The sequence below is a fragment of the Malaya genurostris genome, chromosome 3 (assembly GCF_030247185.1).
Source record: "Malaya genurostris strain Urasoe2022 chromosome 3, Malgen_1.1, whole genome shotgun sequence".
NCBI lineage: Eukaryota > Metazoa > Arthropoda > Insecta > Diptera > Culicidae > Malaya > Malaya genurostris.
In genome coordinates, this window is record NC_080572.1 from 218,176,855 (window position 1) to 218,201,544 (window position 24,690).

Here is a 24,690-nt window from a genome sequence, read left to right on the forward strand (position 1 = left end):
TCGTTCGAGCATGGTATATTTCCAACGATATGGAAGCAGTCGTTCATATTTCCAGTCTACAAAAACGGTGATCGAAAGGATGTGAGAAATTATCGTGGTATTACGAGCCTATCTGCTGCCTCCAAGCTATTCGAAATAGTTGTCAGCTCTGTTGTTCTTTCTCGTACAAAAAGTTATATATCAACCGATCAGCATGGATTTATGCCAGGACGATCCGTTAGTACAAATTTGCTCGATTTTACCTCGACCTGCTTTTCGCGTATGGAGGAAAGGGTACAAATTGATGCAGTATACACCGATCTAAAAGCGGCTTTTGATCGTATAGACCACCGAATTCTATTATGTAAACTGATGCGACTTGGTGCATCATACAAGTTCGTTGAATGGTTGAGTTCCTATTTGTGTGGTAGAGTCCTACGCGTACAATTGGGAACCTCAGTTTCATCCCCGTTTACGAATAAATCAGGGGTTCCGCAGGGCAGTAATATGGGTCCCCTTTTGTTTGCACTGTTTTTCAACGATGCCGCTTTGCTGCTTGGTTATGGATGCAAGCTGATCTACGCTGACGATTTGAAGCTGTACTTAGTAATTCGTAATTATGAGGACTGCGTCCATCTTCAAGAACTGCTAGATGAATTTGTCGCATGGTGTCGACGAAACCATCTGGTGATCAGCATTACCAAATGTCAAGTAATTACATTTCACCGAATACTTCGTCCATTAATCTTCGACTACAAAATTGATGGACAAACACTTACAAGAGTTGACTGTGTTAATGACCTTGGTGTTGTATTGGATGCAAAACTCACATTTAATCAGCATCGTTCTGCTTTAATATCTAAGGCAACGAAACAACTCGGATTCGTAGCTAAAATCAGCAGAGATTTTAAGGATCCACATTGTTGGAAGGCGTTATACTGTTCCTTAGTGCGACCATTGCTGGAAAATGCCAGTTTGGTATGGAGTCCATATCAACTCGTTTGGAACTTGCGGATTGAGCGTGTTCAGAAAAGATTTATTCGGCTTGCGCTAAGAGACCTTTCCTGGCGAAATCCCTTGGATCTGCCACCGTACCCTGATCGATGTCGCCTGTTAGGTCTTGACACTCTGGAACGACGAAGGAAGATTCAACAAGCTGCGTTTGTGGCGAAGATTATCAACGGCGAAATCGACTCTCCAAAAATCCTGTCTCTCATCGACTTCCGGGTTTCACAACGAACTCTACGATCAACAGGTTTGCTACAACGAAGATTCCATCGAACATCGTTTGGAGCCAACGAACCTATTGCAGCGTGTGTTCGAACTTTCTCCCTAGTTGAAAATTTATTCGATTTTGGTGAATCATCGCATAAGTTTGTTCAGAAAGTGTCGCAATCCTCGATTTTATAACTTAACTTTATATTCATTAAGACTTTTATTGTCAGATGGAACAAGCAAACAAATAAATAAATAAATAAATAAATAAACCATATGTCACAGGAAATCAATCCTTCAAGATATATTCCTATCCGTGACAGCCTCCTAAATGTCCCTGACTCAACTTTATTTTTCGACACATCCATGCAGCGCGAAGTGCGTGGAATACCGGAACACCTACACTCGATGGAAATCCCACAAATATTCAGGCACATTGACTCTGAGAAAATATTTCACACGGACGGATCACGAATAGAGAAGCTACTGGGTTTGGTATATTCAACAATAATGTTTCAGCTTCATTTAGGCTTCAATCCTGCATCTGTTTATATAGCAGAGTTAGCAGCAGTTCATTGAGTTTAATCGTGCAATTGAAGCCATTCGCTCAAACGCTGCTGGCAAAAATAAACCTTTTTTCTTGAGCAAAATAAAACAGTTCCTGAACGACATTTTGAATAATAATGATCAAATCACAATAGTTTGGGTCCCGGCTCATTGGTCCATTCCAGGCAATGAAAGAACAGATATTTTAGCCAAACGTGGTGCTATTGAGGATGAAATTTATGAGAGACCAATTGCTTTCAACGAATTCTATAGCGCGTCTCGCTAAAGAACACTTGCCAGCTGGCAAGCTTCTTGGGATAAAGATGATCTGGGTCGGTGGATGCACTCAATTATTCCTAAAATATCGACAAAGGCATGGTTCAATGGGACTAGAAGTGAGTAGGGATTTCATTTGTGTGATGTCCAGACTCATGTCCAATCACTACACGTTAGATGCACATCTCCTTCGAATTGGACTGTCCGAGACTAATCATTGTGCTTGTGGCGAAGGTTATCGCGATATTGATGATTTGTGGAGTATCGTGATGTCAGATCTCAAACTAATAAATTCCTTGCGTACTCAAGGTAGACTATCCAATGTCCCAATTCGCGACATTCTTGCTTGTCGTGATCTTCCTTACATGAAACTTCTTTATCATTTCATTAAGTCCATTGGAGTTCCAATTTGAATTTTATTTTATTTTAGACCCCTATCTCTTCCATGAGTTCAACCAATAGCCAGCTATATTATATGAATAAAAGTGATGAACTGATACAAACAAACCTGAAATAGTTATAAGATCATGTACAAAATAAATGTATTTTATTTAATGTAATTTATAATATTAAATCGCTTGATAAAAACAGTGTTTAGATTAACTAATGAATACCAACATACTATGATATTCGAAATTTATTAGGTTTAAAGTACTATATATTGTGGATGCCACGGCGAAGAAAAACTTATGTATATTGCCTATGAAATAAACGTATTTATGAAAAAAATTGGTATATAATATTTTTTTACGTTTCGTCTTCGTGCAAAATGCACATGACTTATTTAGTATTTTTTACATTTCATCCGTCTTCGACTCATTAGTGCATTAGCAGGTTATATGAAATCGCTAATACCACCTGGTGGATGAACATTAGTTAGAACTTTTTTCTAAGAACTTATTTGAACCGACGTGCAATGTCTATCTTGTCGTGCCGAAAAGACGAAACAATTTAACGGAACGGCCGCTAACAGCTATTCAGGGGTTTTGGTACCGCATAGGCATTTCTGGATAGATATTGCACATCGGTGCAAATAAGTGTTTCGCAGAAAGCATTAACTTTACGTCTGCTTAGCGGATCATGTGAATCCGCTAAGTGGTATTTGCCATTCAATATAATCTGCTAATGCACAAAGACGGACGAAACGTAAAAAATGCGAAATAAGTCATGTGCATTTTGTACAAACTCACAAGGTACTAAAACCCCTGAATGACAAGGTATATAATGTCGCGATGCAAAGTTAATGTAAAAATTTAATGTAAAAATTTAATGTAAAAAAGCTTCACAAAAGTTCCCTGATAATGGACGCAACTAATCTTAGTGCAAAAACAATATAATAACAAAAACTGAAAACGAAATGAGAAAACAACTACAATACAAACTTCAAGATGTGTAATTAACGTAAGTGGAATCCCAGAGGAATTGAATTTTTTAAGGGATCCTCAATGAGCATTGAAACTAATAAATAATTGAAAAAAAAAAACTTTTTTAATTCACCTAGTGGTGTAATGATGGCTTTCTCATATTACTCATGTTTTCAAAAACATTACTAGAAGTTTCTGTCAAGAATTTTTTCTTCAAACTTTAAAAAAAAACAAATACATTCTGTGGGTATAAATTACCATAATCTTTCTAGTTTGTAAACAGTTATGTCAAGTTAATATAGATTTGAATGTGACAACCCTATACAAAATTGAACAAAGCACGCTGTGTGTTAGACGGTGGCGTTTGCTTCTTCCGTACCAGCATATACCGATGCGTACTGGTTTTGAATAATTTTGTATGAGAGATTGAAAGTTTCGACACTCATCGTCTTATAATTGCGGAACCGAAAATCGGATCTGGATAAAATTGACCAGTATCTTTTAAGACAATAAGAGCTTTATTTTCAATCATGATTTGTGAAAATAGGTTTAACCATTGCTGAGAAATCGAAGTGAGTTCCGTTTTTGGAACTTTTCTTTGCTCTTACCGGTACGTTCGGAAGCGGAAACCGTAGACTAGTAGTCTCAAAGTAGATTTACATATCCACTAACTAACAGTCTGCCAACTAGATGAATTTACCAGCAAGTTTTATAAAAATTTACACCTCGTTTCACCTTTACTTTTTTTGGTATGACGTGAAGTCGTTATTAGCCTAATTGTATCCAACGACTTTTATTCCTATCGTTCATCCGTTAAAAACGTTTTAGTTTTATTGTACCTTTATGCCGTTTGGGATCCTTAATTACTGAGAATTCAATGCAATATTCCAGGACAGCGAAATTATCGTTACAGATGGTCCAGTTTTGGGATTTTCTATGTAAGAACCAACTAACAATAAGTGCGCCGGTTTTACATTGCCATGTATTGATCCCTGTCCCATGGTCCGATTTTTGCCTTTCTCATATAGAAAGACTATACAATCACGGCAAAAACCGACTTTTGAACCGAGGGCCGGAGGGCCTCAATGTTATACACCATTCGATTCAGCTCGACGAACTGAGCAAATGTCTGTGTGTATGTGTGTGTGACAAATATTGTCACTCACTTTTCTCGGAGATGGCAGAACCGATTTCCACAAGCTTAGATTCAAATAAAATGTCTTATGGTCGCATACAAAGTTCCGCAATTTCGTTCGGATTCGACTTCCGGTTCACGGAACTTCACCAAGATATGCTTTACTTAAGTCAAAAGAATAAAAAATTAGTACGGTTCCTTCTAGGGATTTAAAGACGAAATATCATTTCTTTCCAGAATTAATAAATTGCAAAAAAAAATGTTAGATATGTAGTTTGATTCTTTTCTAACCGAGAGTTTAAAGGGTTTCATAAAAATGCATCTTTTTCTATGAGGGGAGAGTCTGGGATTGTCTACGCAGAGAAATGGTAGTGTTAAAAGTGCCAAATTGTGGGTCATCCACGGCCTTCTAATGGAGCTATTATTTCTGGCAGTTCAGTTCAAAAACAATTGACTCGAGCTATTTGCTTATGACCACCATTGTCTTAGAGATTTCCTCATACCACACTCGAACGACACCACGTTCAATCCAATGCCAAGGTCGTCCAGCGGATGCCGCCAGTAATCTTCAAAGACAGTTATTAATTTCTGTATCATATGGGCAATTATGCGTGCGCTGGAGGTGACCAGGTTGAAGGAATTAATTTATTTTCTTTGATTTCCTGGCCGCGCGACGACGGACAACGGAGACGCCATATCATCATCGACCGGCACGCTCAGCAGGTTTCCAGTGTCTATTTTTTTCGTTGTTGTTGAACCCAATTCCAGCCGAATAAACTAATCTGCTGAAGCGGTGTTTGTAAGACTTTGGGCCGAATAGGCGGCATCCGCGGGTGGCGGCACAACACGATTCCGAGTCGCCGCCGCGTTGATAGCATTATAAGAGCCAGATAATGTTTTGTCGAAGAATGGATGCACATCGCACTAGGTTAGGCCAGCTTCGGAGGATTCGGGTATTAGAAATTCCAGTTCTTCGACCGTTCATGCAGGTACTGATCTTTCGCTAGGTCCATTTTTACTGATTTATTGTTTTATTGAATCCATATATTTTATGATTTTATTATGATAAAAGTTATTAATCGCCGAGGTGGCTCGGACCGGTGGGTGCCTAGCGATCGGAGGTTCACCTACATCGGTAGATAAAGAAATAACATAATAAAATGCTTAGTGTTCGAGTAGGATGTGCCGACTGTCGAGCAAGGAGATCGTGTGGGAACCGGACCGTCAGGGGTATCATTTAAATATAATCGTAGTCTGTTATGTTCGAAACAGGTGGCAAGCTTTAGATGTTGGTAAATCATGACGTTGGTGGTTTGTGGATTCATTGCTTCGTGGATAAAAAAGTGAATTTTCAGAGTTTTACAGACTTCCGGATTGCGCAACCTAAGGTTTTTTATTAATTTATTGTAGTTGAATTTAAAATCTTAGGTTGTGGCTTAGTAGAACTCGAAGAACTAAGTAATAAATCCTTAATGATAGGTCTAGGAATTTGGGATGAAATGATTCTAATAAAATGGTTTCTTCGGAAAACAAAGTAGGAAGTATCAAGGTTACATTTGAGTGTCGTGTGTGGCACTTATACATGCTTCATCATTCCAAATATTGCGCCCGCAAAGCAAGATGGTTCTCGAGAGAAAAGATTCAACCGAATAGCGTAATGAATCTTTAAACACATCTATCGCGAACGTTTCATGGAACATGTAGACACTTTCCTGAAGACACTGGTATGTTGTATCTATCCGACGTCTTCATGCTTAACACAGTGCACATCTCGATTTTGGCGACTAACCTTATTCGTCAAAACCATCTTGCCTATCGCATTGTGGAACCATCTTGTGGGCACTGCATTGTTCTTTGTTTCTACGGCTTCGACCGTGAGCGGTTTATGACTGTGTAAAACGAGACACTTAAACTAACTGAGGTAAGTTTAGTTTGCTTTCAAGATGAAACCTAAAGATGGAGAATACAAAATAATGACTTATCAGAGAAAAATAAGACACCCGAGAATATTCTCCAATAATTGAAGAATCCAATCAGTGTGGTCTCCATGAGATATCGTGATGACAATTTTTTTTGACATATCTCATGAATTTTGCAAATTTTTGGACTTATTTCCCAATTTACTGGACTTTGAACGAATGCAGATAGTAAAATGTTACAAATATGAGAAAAAACATAATTGTTCGCGTGTTGAATAAAAAAAATTAATTAAAATTAATTCCGATCATAATTTATCAACTGATCTCTAAATCCTACCATAAAAACTAAGAAATTCCCAGCATGCGAAACAGCACCCAAACTCACTTTTTCGAATTTTATGATTCATCTTACGATTTCCCCATAAATAAACATCAAATACACTACGGAAAATTTTTAAGTCATCAATGAACAAGTTATTTATTAAATTTACGTTTTGCGTCTTTTTACGCGGATTTCCGAAGTTACGCGGTTTTTGTTTACGCGGTACGTATCCGCTGTCGTACCGTAAAAAGAGACATCATCGTTGTTTCGGTGACAGTTGCTCTTGTTTTCGTATTATTCACACTCTAAAATGTCTGTTTATGTGCCCAATTCTCGCCATTTGCGGAAAATTTTACTTTTCTGTTACAATTCATAAAAAAATGCAGCTGAAGCGCATCGAATGCTCTCAGAAACTTGCGGTGATGCTGCTCTGAGTAAAAGAACACGTCGAAGGGGGGTTTCAACGTTTTAAAAATGGCGATTTCGATGTCGAAGACAAACATGGTGGTGGAAGAGAAAAAACCTTCAAAGATGAACAACTAGAAGCATTGCTTAATGAAGATTCGTGCCAAACTCAAACCAGCTTGCCAAAGCATTGGGAGTGAGTCAGCAAACCATTTCGAAACATCTCAAGGCCCTGGGCATGATTCAAAAAGAAGGAAACTGGGTGCCGTACGAGTTGAAACCGAGGGACATCGAGCGCCGTCTATTTGTATGTGAGCAACTGCTTCAAAGACAAAATCGTAAGGGGTTTTTACATCGAATCGTAACCGGTGATGAAAAGTGGGTTCGATACGATAATCCTAAACGCAGAAAATTATGGGGAAAGTCCGGGCATGCAACTTCGTCGAAGGCAAAACCGAATATTCACGGCGCCAAGGTTATGATTTGTATTTGGTGGGATCAGCTCGGTGTGATTTACTACGAGCTCTTAAAACCGGGTGAAACCATCACAAGAGATCGCTACCGAACGCAACTGATGCGCCTTATGTTGACGTCAGAGTGAGCGCGGAACGCGGAACGCGGACTGAAGCGAAGCGATTCAATGCGATGTACTGTTTTCGCATTACATTCACTCTGACAGGTTTGCTTTGATCAAATCCAACTAGCTCGCACGCGTACCTAGACGTTTCGCGTTACGCTTTCACTCTGACAGCAACCTTAGGCGCGCGCTAAAAGAAAAAAGCAAAGTCTTGGCATTACATTTCTTTTATGGAATTTGGCCTTTCTGTTTCAACAGACTTCGCAGCCGATTCTTAGTGTACAGAATCATTGCATGGCTAGTACTATGGAGCCTACTGACACTAAAAGAAAAGCGGCCACAATACCAAGAGCGACATGACAAGTCATCCTCCAACACGACAATGCTCGGCCTCACGTCGCAAAAGTGGTCAAAAAGTACCTGGAAACGCTGAAATGGGAAGTCTTGCCCCACCCGCCGTATTCCCCAGATGTCACCCCTTCTGACTTCCACCTATTCCGTTCGATGGCACACGGCCTGGCAGATCAACATTTTGTATCCTTCGAAGAGTTGGAAAAATGGATTGATTCATAGTGTCAAATAAGGACTCCTTTTTTCGAGCCGGGATCCGAAAATTGCCGGAAAGATGGGAGAAAGTTGTCGCTAGGGACGGACAATACTTTGAATAATACATCTGTAAGCACTTTTTCGCAATAAAGCTTTTAATTTTGGAAAAAAACGGCGGAAGCAAAGTTGTACACCTGATATATTAATTAGGAGTATATTATACAAATTTACTGTGAAGTAGTTTAATAAACATTCAACTATTTTTCGGAAGTAATAGTAATTATCATAAAGCTGCGACTGAAGTTGTCTAGCGTTACCTAATCATATGTGCTTACAATAAAATATTCAAATACAAACAATTTAGAGCCGATGATGTTTGACAAATTTATATGTGTAGTTTTAATTAATCCGAACTCAGTAGATAGCTGACAAAGTAAATATTGATTTTGTATAAAAATGCTTATAAATACGTTGTCACATTCCATTCGGAATGAGAAAAATTCGTGAAAGGCTACTCAGAAATCTCGGTAAAAACTATTCATCTGTGTCGCAGGGTTGAAAACATTGGACCTCGTCGAAGCACCGTTCGTCGAATATTATGGCAAAACTGAAACCTTTTCAGAGCTAACACACCTTGTCCAAACAAATGTTGTTTACAAAATCACATCCAAGCCCATCCCGTACTCCTCAAGAAGCATCAAACCTGTCAGTCAGACAAGTCCAACCAATCGTCCAAAGCTCCGGCACAGTTCAAAGCTTCAGCTCAAGTGCTCTGCTGGGGCCCCAAAAGTAACACATCCTCTCGGCCGCCCCTGTCCGACCGTCAGAGCCAAGCATAACAGAGTTTTTCTTTCAGTCTACTTGCTCTGCTCTGCCCTGCTGCAGTACTCCAGCGAGATTAGAAGAACCGCGCATCTGTGGAACCGCGCGGACATCTTTATAAATCTTTCGAAAAGTCACTTGAACGGTGGTTCAAACCTGCGACGAGTAGCCCTCGAAAACCGAAGCTACGAGTTTTGGGTGCTGATACCTCCTCTTCAGGCGGGGCGCGAGTATCGGCGGAGAGGCAAAAGTTGTTTAGAAGAAGCTCAAGTGGTAGCACTCAAGTGGCCCTATCGGTAACAGTTTTGTTTTGGATCCGTGAGATCTTGGTCGGGGCCCGGAGGCCTGCGAATCACTGCGGGTATGTCTGGTGCTAAGGAACACGCATGACCGAAGGCTGTTTTGGGTTGCTGAAGAGTGTTATGATCTCTGCCAGTAAGATCAACGTAAGATGAAACTAAAGTGAAAGGGGTTTCTTTCATTTGCGCAGGGTACCCGCGTACCAGTAAATTTGTCTGCCTTTGGAAGGTTGTTTTCGGCAGACTGTGAAATGTTAAACGGGCCGTCATTTCGATTGCTTCGGCAAACAGCCACCGGATGATCAAGATTGTTTCCAACTAGAGTCCAAGGCGTCGATTTTGAAGCATCTTTCTTAAGTGTCGCACCTAAGATCTGCTGAATGAGTCAACCACAGAACCAATTGTCAGTCGTGATGAGAGAGACACACTTTTACGAAACCCACTGTTTAAGACTATTAAAAGACCATAAAAAACCTCGGCGCTTCTTCAATCCGCTCTCTTATGGTAGCAGATTCTGCGGAACGACCGAATGACACGATGTCAAGAATAACTACTCAAAAGGCTTTCAGAATCCAGAATCAGAACTAGTTTCACCGCGGTAGTGCATACCATTCGTCGTCCAACAACCGAAACAGTTGATTATCCGTAAACGGATTTCGTATGAGATTCTTAGCATAAATAATGTAAAAAGTCACATCATTAGCATAAATATGAATAAAATGTAAATTATCTCGTCGTACGTGCTCCGCTGCCGTAGTCCGACAGTCCGTCAGTCATTCAGATGGTCGTGGCTACGAGAAAGACCCGGCGAAGAATGAAATTGGTCGGGTGGAACTTTATCGGTTTGCGGAATGGTGCGGAAGCTGAAGTGAAATTTTTTTCAATGGGTGCTGGTAAGAGACTTGTTGGGAGCAAAAGTATTCCCTAAGAACGATTTCGTGTGTTTGCAAACATTATTGCGTACTGGAGATTTTGAACAGTTACTTCTCGGAAAAGAGGGGAAATGGTTCAATGGCAAATGGTGTCGAGCTTTTGAGATCCACAAAAAAGAAGATGAGACAAGCAACAAAATACGATGTTTGTTAAAAGAAAAACACTATGACCGTAAGTGAATCTTCATTGATTTATTTAATTTTTCCTTCATCTGACTTATTGTAGTATTTATGAAATGTTGCAAAGGGGAAAGTCCGATTAAAGACCATAACAGAAACGGTCTTCAATTGGGCGAATCATCCCTTTCATCTTTTCTGTTTTTTTTTTTCTATATAGTGACAATACTACAATCATTACTCATACATTCATTTTAATCTCCTAATTCTATTTTAGAAACATCGAATGGAACGGAAAAGTAAAAAACAATAATAGACACCGTTAAGAATACTACATACCTTTAGGGCATGTTCTGGAAATTATAACAAGAAAAACTGGCAGCCCCAATAGCGTTTCACTCGTGTTTTCAAAATACAAAAAATAAACGACAGCGTATACCAATTTCAAATTTGATAGTAGAACTGTTCGAATAGATAAAACGATAAAGGCTTACTGGAGATACGTTTGTTCCAGTTTCAGTTCTATTATAGATCTTCCATATAAAACTTCCAGCTACTGAATTTGCTCTTAAAGGTTCGTTTTATCCAAAATCAGTACCTTGACCCTGCTTAGAATGTTTCGTGATCTTGAATCTCAAGTGCATATAGAAGGAGTATGGAATCAAATAACATCACAAAAAATATGCAATACAATTCTCCATTAGCCATTTCAATTATTCACAACTTAAGAACGTGGTTATGAGGTTCGTAAGAATATTGCGCATTATTTTGTTTAACTCAAATTTTCTAGCATACTTGAGCTATAGTCAGCTATGTATCAGGATAAATTCAAAGCAAAATTTATCGTGGATGATATAAGATGTTAGAGGACATAAGATTTTGTTCCCACACAAACATACCCACAATTTTACCACGAAGAAGTCCGATGGGGAAAAATTGTTGAAATTATAAATATTAAGTTCAGTTTTAACCCTAATTGTTATTTACTATTCTTGTTGCCATCGTTGGAACGAATAGCTGTTAAAAATTATGTTGACGTCATCTAATATTAGGTTGGTAACTCAATGCATAGAGCATTGGTCATCCTGGAAGGTGTCATAGTGTCAATAGCATCGGATAGAATAGGTTAGGATAGTATAGTACTATCCATACAATGATTTTGTACGCTCAGAAATTGCTGCGAAGTCTGTCGAAACTGAATGGTAAAATACCACAATGGGAAGGTAATGCTGTGTGAATAAGTAAGACAGTTTATTAAAAAAACAAATCACTTTTCCTTCAAGTCACAAGTTCGATTGATACAGAATGAAGTAAAAATATTCCTTCCACCTTCCTTTTTTGCGATTGCACCGAATCTTTCAGGAATTAGTGGCCTTCATCGGTAACGGCAAGAAGCCAAATCCACCCAAATAAAAACGGAGTCACCACTTTCTTCTATGTCGCCCGTCCGAATCAATTTTCAACTGCTTCAGTAGGGGTTCAGCTTACAAAAGTTGGTCATTCTTTTTGACGATGCTTCTAATTCCGCCACAATCCAGTTTTCCTGACTATCGACCAACGGCAAACTTGGCGAGTGGTTCGAATTTTCACGCGAGCAAAACTTTATCGCATCGTTTCTTTTACTTAGCTGGCATTTTCACATCTGAAGAGAAAATGTCAAAACCAAAGAGTACACATTGCTTGAACATAGCTCAAAAATGAGTGATATGCCACTCAATTTAAAAAAAAGCGCACGTACTAGAAGGTGTATGGAATCAAATTGCATCACAAGAAAATATTCAATATAATTCTCCCATTCAAACGATCATCTCTAAAATTTCGGGGAATCAAATCAAAAATATTATTTAACAAACATGGTCGCTTGATTCAATTTTCATTTCATATCCAAATGCATTCATCCAACATCGTTTGGACCAACACTCTTTTGCGTGTAAATCCATTTTTTCTCACATTTTTCTCCAGTTTAACTTCTTTAAGATGACCCAAAACATCTTTCGAGTAATGTTACGAAGCTTAGAAGTGGAAGTAGATGCTTTGGGAGGCATTTCTTTATGTATACGTGCCTATTGATCGTACCGGTTGTCACAAATGGAGTGCTTCGCTTTTCACTTTTTGGCAAACTTTGACATTTTCTGCTTTCTGACGTCTTTTAGGACCTTTGATGGGCAGTAAAAAACAGGAGTCGCGGAAGAAGCTGCCGAAACTTTGAACTTTGTACGTGTTAGTCATTAACGTCCGTCAGTTTTACTCAAATACAGTCTTTTCAACACATCCCTTAAAGTATACTGTTTGGATTCCTTTTGAAAGCTTGAACTACCCGATTGTGATTCTTTTCACTATACGGAAAGACATTTTGGTCCCAATTTTCCTTCCGAAACTTTTGATTGGCCACCAGACGGCTACCAAAATTGATTCAGTGACGGTTGTCAAATCCAATTTGACAAAACAAAATCGCCTGTATCTAAGTTTGCCGAGCGTTTTCATCTTCTCACCTTCGCTGAAAATGTCAAAGATTTCAATGTGGAAAAATCCTGGTGGATCCGATTGTATCGTTTGAGTTGTATATCTGGCAGCGGCGAAGCAGTCGGTCACCAGAATGTCTGCCAGCCATATACAAAACAAATTGTTTTAGGACTGATCCTAAGTGTTTAATAAATCCTAATATACTATTTGCTTTACTGCTATTGTAATGTTCGATGAATGTGAGCTTCGAGTCTTAAATAATACCTTATTCACGCACAGTTTTATATTTTTTGCTGGTTGGTTTCCTGAATATATGTTTAATTTTTCCACTGAATGATATTGTATTACACTATTTTACATTGAGTTCAAGTAGAGTTTTGCTGCAAAATTTCTGCATCAATGCCGTTTCTTTTTTCCATATGAAGAATGTCATCAACATACAAAATAAAAAGGGCCTAGGTGGGAACCTTGCGAAAAACGAGAATTGGCATGGATTGGTACAGAAAATTTATTCTGAAAGCGAACAACTTGCTTGTCATTCGTGAGGCTTGATTTTAGCCATTTAAATTTTTTACAACTTAAGAGCGTAGTTATAAATTTTCGTAAGAATATTGCGCATTATTTTATTTAACTCAAATTTACTTGCAAACTTAAGCTATAGTCAGCTATGTATCCGGATAAATTTAATGCAAAATTTGTCGTGGATGATATAAGATGTTAGAGGACATAAGATTTTGTTCCCACACAAACATACCAACAATTTTACCACGAATAAGTCCGATCGGAAAAAATTGTTTAAAATTTAGATATTATAAGTTCAGTTTTAACCCTAATTGTTATTTATTATTCTTGTTGCCATGGTTCGAACGAATAGCTGTTAAGAATTATATTGACGTCATCTAATATTATTAATATATTTACCTCTCGGTAGTCGGCTGCCAATAAATTAGAAATTCAAAGACTGTTCTATATTTGAAAGGTCCAATTGAGAACAAAGTATTTTGTAACAAATTTATCAAAAAGTGTTGCGATCAAAAATTACTCAGACAATGGTGTGTGTGTGCGTGTGTAAATCGGTTTTCTTAGCTACCACAATGCATACACGGATAAAAATCTATTACCGGTTCCATAATTTTTTACTCATGAAATCATGAACCATGCCTTCTCATGAAATTTCATGAGCAAAATAATTGATATCATGAAAATTTTCATGAAAGAAATGTTATCATTCATGATATCAATCATTTTGCTCATGAAACCATGACTTATTATTCATGATAGACATGGTTTCATGATTTTTAATCATGATACCTGCAATGGATTTTTATCTGTGTAGGGCTAGTCTTTCAAGCCAGTTGTCGTATGGTCGTCTTGGAAGGTGTCATAGTGTCAATAGTAGCGGTTATGATATCATAGGATAAGATAGTACTATCTATGCAATGATTCTGTTAAGAAACTGCAACGAAGTCTGTCGAAACAGAACGGTAAAACATCACAATGGGAAGGTAATGCTGAGTGAATCAGTGAGACAGTTTATCAAAAAATCAAATCACTTTTTCTTTCTAAGTTCAATTAATATAGAATAAAGAAAAAATATTCCCCCCAGCTCCCTGTTTTGCAATTGCACCGAGTTATTTAGGATTTTGTGGCCTTCATCTGTAACAGCAAGAAGCCAAATCCACCCAAATTAAAATGGAGTCACCACTTTCTTGTATGTTGACCGTCCGGATCAATTTTCTGCGAGAGGCTCCGCTTGCAATAGATGATCATTCTTTTCTATGTTTTTGCGGTGCTTTCAATTTCGCCAGAATCCAGTTTTCCTGGCTGTTGACCAACGGCCAATTTGGCGAGTAGTTCGAATTTTCGCACAGCGTGAGCAAAATTTTATAGTATTGTGTCACATCTGAAGAGTAAATGTCAAAACCAAAAAGTACACGCTTCGTGAACATAGCTAAAAAATGAGTGACATGCCACTCAATTTCATAAAAAGTGCAAAGCAAATTCTTAGCATTACATTCCTTTTGAGAAATTTGACCTTTCTGTTTCAACAGACTTCGCAGCATGGCTAGTACTGTGGATCCTACTGATACTAAGAATCCTTCCAGCTCGGGGTCGAACATACGACAACTGACTTGTAAGACCAGCATTCTATGCATTGAACCGCCAGCCCGGGACTAAAAAGTGCAGGTAGTCTGAATTTGTGCTTTTCCACATTTACTCATTTTTTAGTTGAAGAGTAAAGCTGTCTAATTTTTAGTAATTATTACTCCAAATTTTAAAAACAATATTCATGAAATCTGGGGTGAATTTCCTCCAAATATGATTTCTTTGTACTCAAAATAATCAAGCAAGTTTTTTCACTTATATTTGAGTATTATTATACTTCCCAAAGTACAATAGAAGTGATGTTCAATGATATATATTATCAAAACAAGATCTAGATTCGATGTGTTCTTGTGTTCTTGATATATTCTTTTCTCGTTAATGAAAAAGCACCGAACGACACAACGCGGTTGAAATATTAGTTTCACTCAAGAGTTAGAAAACTTAACTCTAATGAATGATTAAACGCAAAAGAACTCATGTCGAGTGAATTTTACCGATATACAAATTTTGACAAGTCGATATAGTTTCTGAATTTGAGTTTCTGAATCGCAACTCAAATTATGAGTTATGTTCAATGAACGTGTAGGCATAATAAGCATGATACCCTTTTCCTTTCTAAGTTCGATTCATACAGAATAAAGAAAATATTTTCCCTCCAGCTTCTTTTTTTTGCAATTGTACCGAGTTCTTTTGGATTTTGTGGCCTTCATCGGTAACGGCAAGAAGCCAAATCCACCCAAATAAAAAAAAGGAGTCACCACTTTTTTGTACGTCGACCGTCCGGATCAATTTTCAAAATTCGTTCAGTTTGTCTGGCTGTCTATCAAAGTTCGCGAACACTTTTATAAAACTGGTGACCGTTGTTTTGGACACATTCAACAATCTTGCCAACCTGACGAGTAGTTCGAATTTTCGCGGAGCGCGAGCAAAACTTTATCGCATCGTTTCTTTTACTTAGCTGGCTTTTTTACATCTGAAGAGAAAATGTCAATACCCAAGAGTACTGCTTGAGTAAAAGCCAAGCAAAACTGAGCAAACTCTTGGAATTACATTCCTTTTGTGGAATTTGGCCTCCTGTTTCAACAGACTTCGCCGATTTATAGCGTACATGATCATTGCATGGATAGTACTACGATCCTACTGACACTAAGAACCCTTCCAGGTCGTGACTCGTACATACGACTACATCTTTGAAATTAGGAATGTGCTGGTTTGCTCGAGCATAATGAAAATTATGCGTCAAATTCAAGTTATCCATTTATTTCGATTAAGAATTCTTTTAGACTATTTTTTTTTGGCACACTACTAATTTATATCGAGACTTCATTCATATCGCGAGACGATATAAAAATAAGACGAATAAAAAACAAGACTACTTACTTTATTGAATTGCTGTTTCGACTCCATTTTGTGCAAGTCCTAATTGAGCCTTCTCTTGGAGGTAATCCGATAAAAACAGCTATCGGCGCCATTATTTTTCGATAGTAAATGATTCAGAAGAGTCGATAGATATAAACTTTCAATTCCTATGCACAATTAATTTGCTTTCCTGTGTCTCATATGGTGATTTGCATCTCGGAATGGTAGCATTCAGCAAAATTTCGATTAACACTTCCTTCAAATTTAGTGTACTTTCGTAAAATGATGTCAAAGTTTATTAAAATTACAGATCTCGCACATTCTAGTAAAGCTACTCATATTTGCAGGACTAACTTTTTTGTTCAATATTTCTTTTTTTTTTATCGTTTATTTATACCCGGCTTTACCCAAGTTGCGGTCGTTCGCCAGGTTTGTATCGTTTGAGGGGGGATTTGGGTGGTGGGGGGGGGGGGGGGGTGGTGTTAGTGTGGTTCGGTGAAGAGGAGGGGAGATTTTTACATTTGTGTCGTTCAAATTACATTGCATTTGTTGATAGTTACATTTTTTTGATATCAGTGGGATGAGTCGTGAAAAAAAGGGGGGGGGGGGGGGGGGAGGGTGGTACTACGGTTAACTGTTGGTTTCTTGTGAGACAGAGAGAGAAAGAGATGTAGAGGAGGTGAAGATAGAAGAAGCTTAGACTTGAGTTGAATCGCTGTGTGGGTCTGCTGCGGACGGTCCTGGTTGCTGGTTCGCGGTATCCATTGTAGTGTGGCCACGGACGACGCCCCCAGGGGAGTCCCTCTGGCGGGCGGCCCACGGCTGAGATGAAGGTAGTTATCGGTGTTCGGGGCTGTGTTGGCAGAATTCGAAAACTTCCAAGGATTTTCTCAATAGAGTGGCGAAAATTGTGAATTGATGATGCATATGGTTACTTGTGATCGTAACCTAAACATTATATTTCAATAACTACAGAAATTTCATCGAAGTTCATTAAATGTTAAAATCTTAGCAAGCATCTACCGAATGCAGAATCGATGCATATGTAATTGAATAGAAATCCCAATGCAAAGACGAAGCTCAAAATATCTTACCACTGGATCACAATGAGTTACTGCAACAACAACGATCGCACCTTGATCCTCACCTGCCGCGAAAGCCCCCAACGTGACACCAATCCATCAGAACCAGGCAAGAGCCACACAAAAATCCCATCCGTGGCATTTCAAATATTTTGACATGCCGCCTGTCAAAACCGATCTCCGGTCGAATCCAGTCAGAGATCGCCGCGTTGTGACTTTAGCTGCGCGGTGATCGGTCTTGTTCGGCCATCACCCGCACCTTCGTGAGGGGTAAGATGACTGGCAAGATTAGACCGAACTTGACAAAACGGAGAACCTCCGCAGAACACGGTTCGTGTCATTCCCAGCCGTGTAGACTTCAACACCTTCACCCGTATCGTGGCCGCACTAGCAGGCTGTCCGTTCGGACCCCACACTCTGGCATGGTATGGACTTTATACGACTGTAGTTTAGCAGTCCAACGATGGATGGGTAGTGGGTGTGTGTGTATGTGTGTTTCACTTACCTTACATTGTAGAGTTGCGCGATCATCAACAGTGACGGCGCGCGACTACACACGATTTCATTGCCGTGGCCGCGGGAGTACGATAAAATCAAATTAAAAGCTTAAATAATGAAAATGGAATGATTCTGTACTTTTTACGATCTCCGTGAGTTTGCTCGGTGGACAGCCTGGTTCAATGCTTCGATGTGGTTCGCTTTCATATCTTTATTGTTCATAAGTTATAATATTTTATTTTTGTTCGTTTTCATTTTTTTTACTTGCCCAGCACGGCACTGCTAAAAGCAGTGGGAATCTCATTGACATGTTTTTATGTTTTCTGTAGCGGAATCTACCGACAAAAAAACCATGGGCAATGTGTCCGATCTAAAGAACAGGCGTGCAACGATAAAAGACTAAATTTGGTTTCCTAAGGTGCCGACATGAACGCAGTGGAGGTCGAAATATCAACAATGCTTCAGAAACGGGTGAATTTATTATGAAGTTTATTACAGTAACAATTTTAAAAAATGATAACTCTTGTCTTGTTTTTCATGAAATTATTGGAAATTTTACGATACCAGTAGTACTGTCAATTTTATTTCAACTTAGTAGTTCCAATCTTAATTACTTTATGCAAAACCATGCAAAAATATCATTCAATAGAATGTACATTTTTATTTCTTATTCTCAACATCCACAAAAATCACAGGGGAACTCTACTATTGTCAATTGTTGCTCTTGAGCCGAGATTTCTACTAGAAACGCCCGGAGTCATATGGTAGGTGGCAGGTTGTAAAAATTAACCTACAAACGTTAAAATGAGTGGTCCTACCGCACCAGTCATTCTACCCAGAAATAGTACCTCTAAACTACTGTGCCCAAAAAATACCCGGAATCGGTCAAATTGAAACTGCAACCTTTAGTTTTTTTTTCCTGGGTGGCAGCACTGTTTTCTGACATCAATGTTAAATTTAAGTCAACAAAGTCATTTGAGATACGCATGGAACCGCGTTTCGAGTCGATTGAAGAGATAGAAGTCAAATCGAAAAAGGTACTTCAGGCCAGTGTTGGTGATTGCCGAAAATTTGGCAGAAGCTGCTCGATATTTATCTACATTACATACAACATTTTCAATCCATTAGAAAATGCTACAAGAACTCGAGTCTCTCAATGCATGAACCGCGAGAGAATTTTTCTACATTTCTTCGCTCCACTTAAAACTCTGAGTATTTCACAGCCCTTAAAAAAATTGCAGTCTGATAATGATTGGTGCTGTGTGGAATTTACCAAGAGAGAACCTCAAGTTGACCATTATCGCAGAAAATCGAATCGATGATTCGACTTGATGATTCTCATACTAGGTTGCAATATTTCAAAACCCTTGTGTGGAGCATTCACATACATTTTTATGGACAAAGCTTATACAAAGGTTATAATGCACATAGTAAGAATAAGCGGCAATAGTAAAATGATTCTATCGCGATTATCCACTGCCCATACAGAATCGGATCGCGAAACGTTTGTTGCTTCAGAGAGAATCCCCACAGCAGCGTGTTAACCTTTGATTCTCAGATAGGTCATCGAGAGGAATTCGCTCTCGCACTGGTGTCTGTTCTATGTTAAATGTACCATGCCGGTTTTTTTTGTTCCTGCGATGATATCCATCTCTCTTTGATGGCACTGATTGAATCGTGTGAAGAGTTGCTAGTGAGCGTTCTTTGATACGATAAAAGCCATCCTTGCTTCAGGCCATACCGGAGGAAGCCTGTTTGGCATCCTTCGAGGACTGCAAGAAAATCGTTGGCTTGAGTGCATTTTGTCGCGAGAGTGTTACATTCAAGAGAATGAAATTGATTCAGAAGGATAAAACAATTTTTTTCATTTTATAACCACATTGCGGGTGTTCTTCAGACACAGTAGTATTTCTATCCGTTCCGATAACTGACGCATAAACTTACCTGATAACGATTTACATTACAGGAGAGAAATCTATGAAATGGCTTCAAAAGTAAGACTGAAAAAATGACATGCGAATGTAACTATATAATGAAAGCCTCGAAAATGTTACCGCAGAGACGGGGCTCTAGCCCGTTGATAGCTCCTAACCGGGGAAATTGTTTTGCCAATTAAACTACCCTGTATATGAAAACACATGAAGAGACACCCCATTGACTAGAATAACCGAGCATGCTATCTATCTGTTTTTCTCATTAGAAACTCATCAAATTTAAAACTAGCTTAAAACGGCTCTACGTCCTCACAATACTAAAATAAATCAATCAAAAATCAGTTTTTACCTTTCTCATACAGAAAGGTTATGCAATCACTGTGAAAACCGACTTTTGAAACGAATCTCGGAGGTCCATAAACCTTCGACGAGTACGCAAAATGCCTTAGTGTATGTGTGTATGTAACGTTTTTTTTTTTTTTTGCACTAACTTTTCTCGCAGATGGCTGAACCGATTTTCACAAACTTAGATTCAAATATAAGGTCTTATGATTTAAAACCGTATTTTCAAGAGCACCGGTATGTACATGCGGTGGTACGGAAAAAGAGAACACAACACCGCCTCTATGAACGAAACACGCTGTGTTTGGTGTTCGATTTCATACAAGTGAAAAAAACGAAAGCTACAGTGAATGCATCGGCACCGAGCTCACGACAGTTCGAGTTTTCAACCGTTTTGAAGTCACGTCACAGCCACGAATGACTGTTACCGGTATGTGATTTTTGTTGAATATGGTGCCTGAGGTAGAAATAAATCACATTAAGAGATGTGCGCCCGAAAGAAAGAAATTATTTCAATGAATTCAAGTTTATTTGAAAAGAAACAAAATTAAAATTGCATGCTTTGCGATGTACATAAAATTTTTACAGCCGATAGTACAGTAATATCGTATTGATGGTGCAGTGTTGTCAATGAACACTGTAACTAACGCCGTTTTTGTTTTTAGCACTGCACGGGTGTAGTGTAGCAGTGACTATATTCGCTCCAATTTGGGTGTAATCGAAGCACCTTTTTCTTCCCTACACCGGTGTAGTGGCACCGTTAAAAACGAAAATGCCATAATATTTACATACATGCTGTGACCAAAATCGATAAAAATCCAATCACAAAGTAGGTTTTATGCAAGTGATCAAAAAGTTATACCCTGTTTAGCTTGAATTTCATATACAAAAGAAACTAAAGTTCAGAATTTCGCTTTGTTCGTTTGTTTTTAAATAATTGGTTCATTCGAAGAGCATGACAAATAAGCCAAACAACAGGAATTAAAACAAAGACTTTGTCTCTAAAATCTATACTCGGAATTCAATAATTTCCTCATTGAATTTACCGCTAGTGGGGTTTGAAAATGGAACAAATTCCTTAAAACTAACCAGTAAATACTCCTAGCATGCAGGTTTTATTAACTTATTATCAAACAAACTAACCGTGATTGAACCGATCGAACTTTGATTCAAATAAGTGTCTTATTATTTTATTGAATGAGATTGAATTTTATCCGGATTCGACACACAAACAAATTTAAATTTTACCGGTGACTGAATCCCTCGTACGATGTAATTCATAAAGACCTTAGTCATTTGTAATGACTTGATGTTAGATTAACATGAATTTTACTGCTGGTAGGTTCGACTATATGCATTTCAATGCACCTTTTACCAGCCAAGATGTGTGCTTCTGTGGCTCAGTCGATTAACAGACGTACTTTGGGATCCAGTGGTTCTCGGTTCAAGTCGCGCGGCTGTCGCAATGAGTATTCTTTTTTTTATTTCAATGAATTTCATGTCATGGAATTTGAGATACAATATTGAATGTTATTCTACATGAATTTGCGTGAGCTGCGACGCCCCATTTATGTGCATCCAATAAGATGTAAAATCACAGAGATTTTTCGATTTGTGCAGGATATTGAGAGATAAAAATGTCTATTGTTCATATAGTAGACGACACAAAAAAATACGAAATTTTCTATGCAGAATGTTAAACTATTCGAACTTGTAGGCCTGGCTATTTAATGATTAAATTTTAATTTTATGACACGATAATTGTAATATAAATGGAATCATCTTCCTTTTTTCTCTATTTAAATCAATTTCAATACTATAATAAGAAAATTCATGATTCAGCGAAATGACACTTTCGACGAAATGATCCTGGCTCGTGTATTGTCATCCAAATCAAGTCAGATGTCGTATGTTAGAGCCCGGGAATGATTCGAAAGTTCTCCCCAAACAGTTTTTCATCTGACGTTGAAATTAAAACATGTAACAAAGAGCGGTCATTGCAATTCAACGCAAAACTTGGTAAAAGTTCATCAGAAACATTCCGATTTATGCAACAAGAGTACGGCGATCAGTGTTTGTCTCGAGAAAATGTTTTTTTTTTGTGGCCGAGTGTCGCTAGAGGTTGACAATCGAGAAGGATGAATGTTGCGAATGATCCTAATACTTCTCTGAAAATGATAGAAGCGGCTTTGAAAATCGGCAAAAAAACGATTCGTCTCATTCTTCACGAGGATTTGGGCAAATCAAAAGTCTGTGCGTCAAAGTTCGAAATACTCACTACAAGCCAAAAAAAACTCAACACAAGCCAAAAAATGTGAAAATCTCCATTCGTCAGTTTTTGGCCCGAAATCAAGTCTGTGTGTTAGACCACCCACCGTATTCACCTGATTTGACGCCGTGTGACTTCTCCTTGTCCTCAAAGACAAAGTTAAAGTTGAAAAGATGCATTTTTGAAGATGTTGAGACCATCGAAACGCACGCATTCGAAATGTATTAAATCGAAGAGAGAATACTTCGAATAATATATTTGAAAAACTCATGAAATCTTGTTTATTTTGAATGGTGGAACAGATATGAATGGGGGTACGGTTACTCTTTGATTAAATTTTGTCACCTGTATACTAACTTGATCCAAAAGTTAAAGATATTTATTTAGAAAATAAAAATAATACAAGATTATTCATCAAAATCGATATTGTCCCCTTCAAAGTACTCCTCATCGACTGCAACGCACTTATGCCAGCGCTCGATCCAATTCTTGAAACATTTTTTATATTCAGTTTTCGGTCATCGGTGATTTTTCCATAATCTCATCTCGCGTGCTGAAACGCGTTCCACGGAGCGGTTTTTAAAAAAAAGTCGTAGGAAGCCAAATCAGGCCAATTTAGTGGTTGATGAATGGTATTCGTTTCGTTTTTAGACAAATGTTCACGGACAACGATGGCATTGTGTGACGGTGCGGTATTGTGGTGCAAGATCGACGTGTTGTTTACCCTCAAATCTGGTCTTTTTCGACGAATTACTTCACGAAAACGTCTCATGCCGCCCAAATAATACTCCTTGTTTTCTGGCCTTGTTGAAGGAATTCATGGTACACAACACCCTTGTGATCAGTAAAAACTGTGAGCATCGCCTACCGCTTCTCTCATCATCATTTACAGACTCACGATCACTGCTGAAACGTTCGTGCCACTGATAAACGACTGTTTTCATCAGAGTATCGTTGCCCAAACACTCTTCTAACATTTGCAATATCGTCGCACCATTGAAACCGTTTTTAATGCAAATTCAATTCCATTTTGAAAATTTTGCAAAATCGAGGACTCGCACAATCTCAGATGTACGCATTACAGCGTAACTTTTACAAATGTCTAGGTATCAATCTGAAAATTTGATAGAATATCAATGACAGATGTGGCAACCTAAAATAAACTAATCGGGTAGAGGGTGACGACCCAGCGAACTACTAATATTTGTTGCTAATCCATCTTATACCTTCTTTATATCTGGGATTTCAACACATACTTTATGTACTATGGTCTTACCTTCATTTTTTCTATTTTGATATCCATGATTCAAACTTCCGGTTATCACGTGAGATATGTTCTACCAATCTTTCAGAATAACACTCAACCCTAGTTATATAAAAACATTTTCGTTATCACTTCTTCACATGGACCACAGACCATAAGTAGATTCACACAGTAACATTCTCGTCACATATTTTTCAAACGTTGAATACTTCAACACAATCAAGCAACCATAAACTAACTTTACATACAAAGATTCCAGCGAAATCACTTACGACAACCGTGCCGTTTTCAATCCGCACAGTTCCCGTCGGTATGGTTGTACCAGCACGGTCCCGTATCCACCCACGGATGTACGATCGCGATCGCGATTTCACGAAACTACTTGCCAGTCAGCGAAATACCGTCGCATTTGCGATACACGCAACACTCGCTACACCTGATCCAATCCGATCACATCGGTTCGAATGACTAAACTGGCCAATCTCGCACTCTCTCCCGCCCGATTCCATTGATCTCTTCTTCTCACTCACGGTTGGATGCTGTGCGATCTTATCTGCTTTGCTCGACGCCGTCGAGCTGCGTAACCATGGGCCAGCATCCATCCATTCATGAACCGTAAACTTTGCGGGACCTTTCATTTTGAATCGGCACACCACCAACCTAACGGCGCCTACTCAGAGCGCAAAAGCGAGAAAAAAGAGCAGAGGACAGAGCGAATATTGTTGTATTGCAGCCAGCAGAGCTTTCGTGAGAATCAACTTAAGACGCTCTCACACTGACTACTTGTATATAAACAGCTACACGTAAAATGAGAGAAGCGTAGCATAAAACAAAATCCATATCATGTAGAGGTAGGCGTGGTTTATAATCCCACCTCACTTAGCACGTTCATTGTATACTCGAGCGGTTCGGTGGTTTC

At 38.6% G+C, this 24,690-nt stretch overlaps 1 protein-coding gene across 1 annotated transcript in view; it reads right to left on the reverse strand.

The window, feature by feature from the left end:
- Positions 1-24,363, reverse strand: part of LOC131437040 (LIM/homeobox protein Awh-like) — a 104,503-nt gene extending 80,140 nt beyond the window's left edge. Inside the window, exon 1 of the mRNA XM_058606085.1 lies at positions 23,784-24,363. Within this exon, the coding sequence (XP_058462068.1) occupies positions 23,784-23,810 (27 nt within the window). The 5' untranslated portion in view covers positions 23,811-24,363. The remainder of the gene's footprint in view (positions 1-23,783) is intronic.
- Positions 24,364-24,690: the final 327 nt, after the last annotated feature.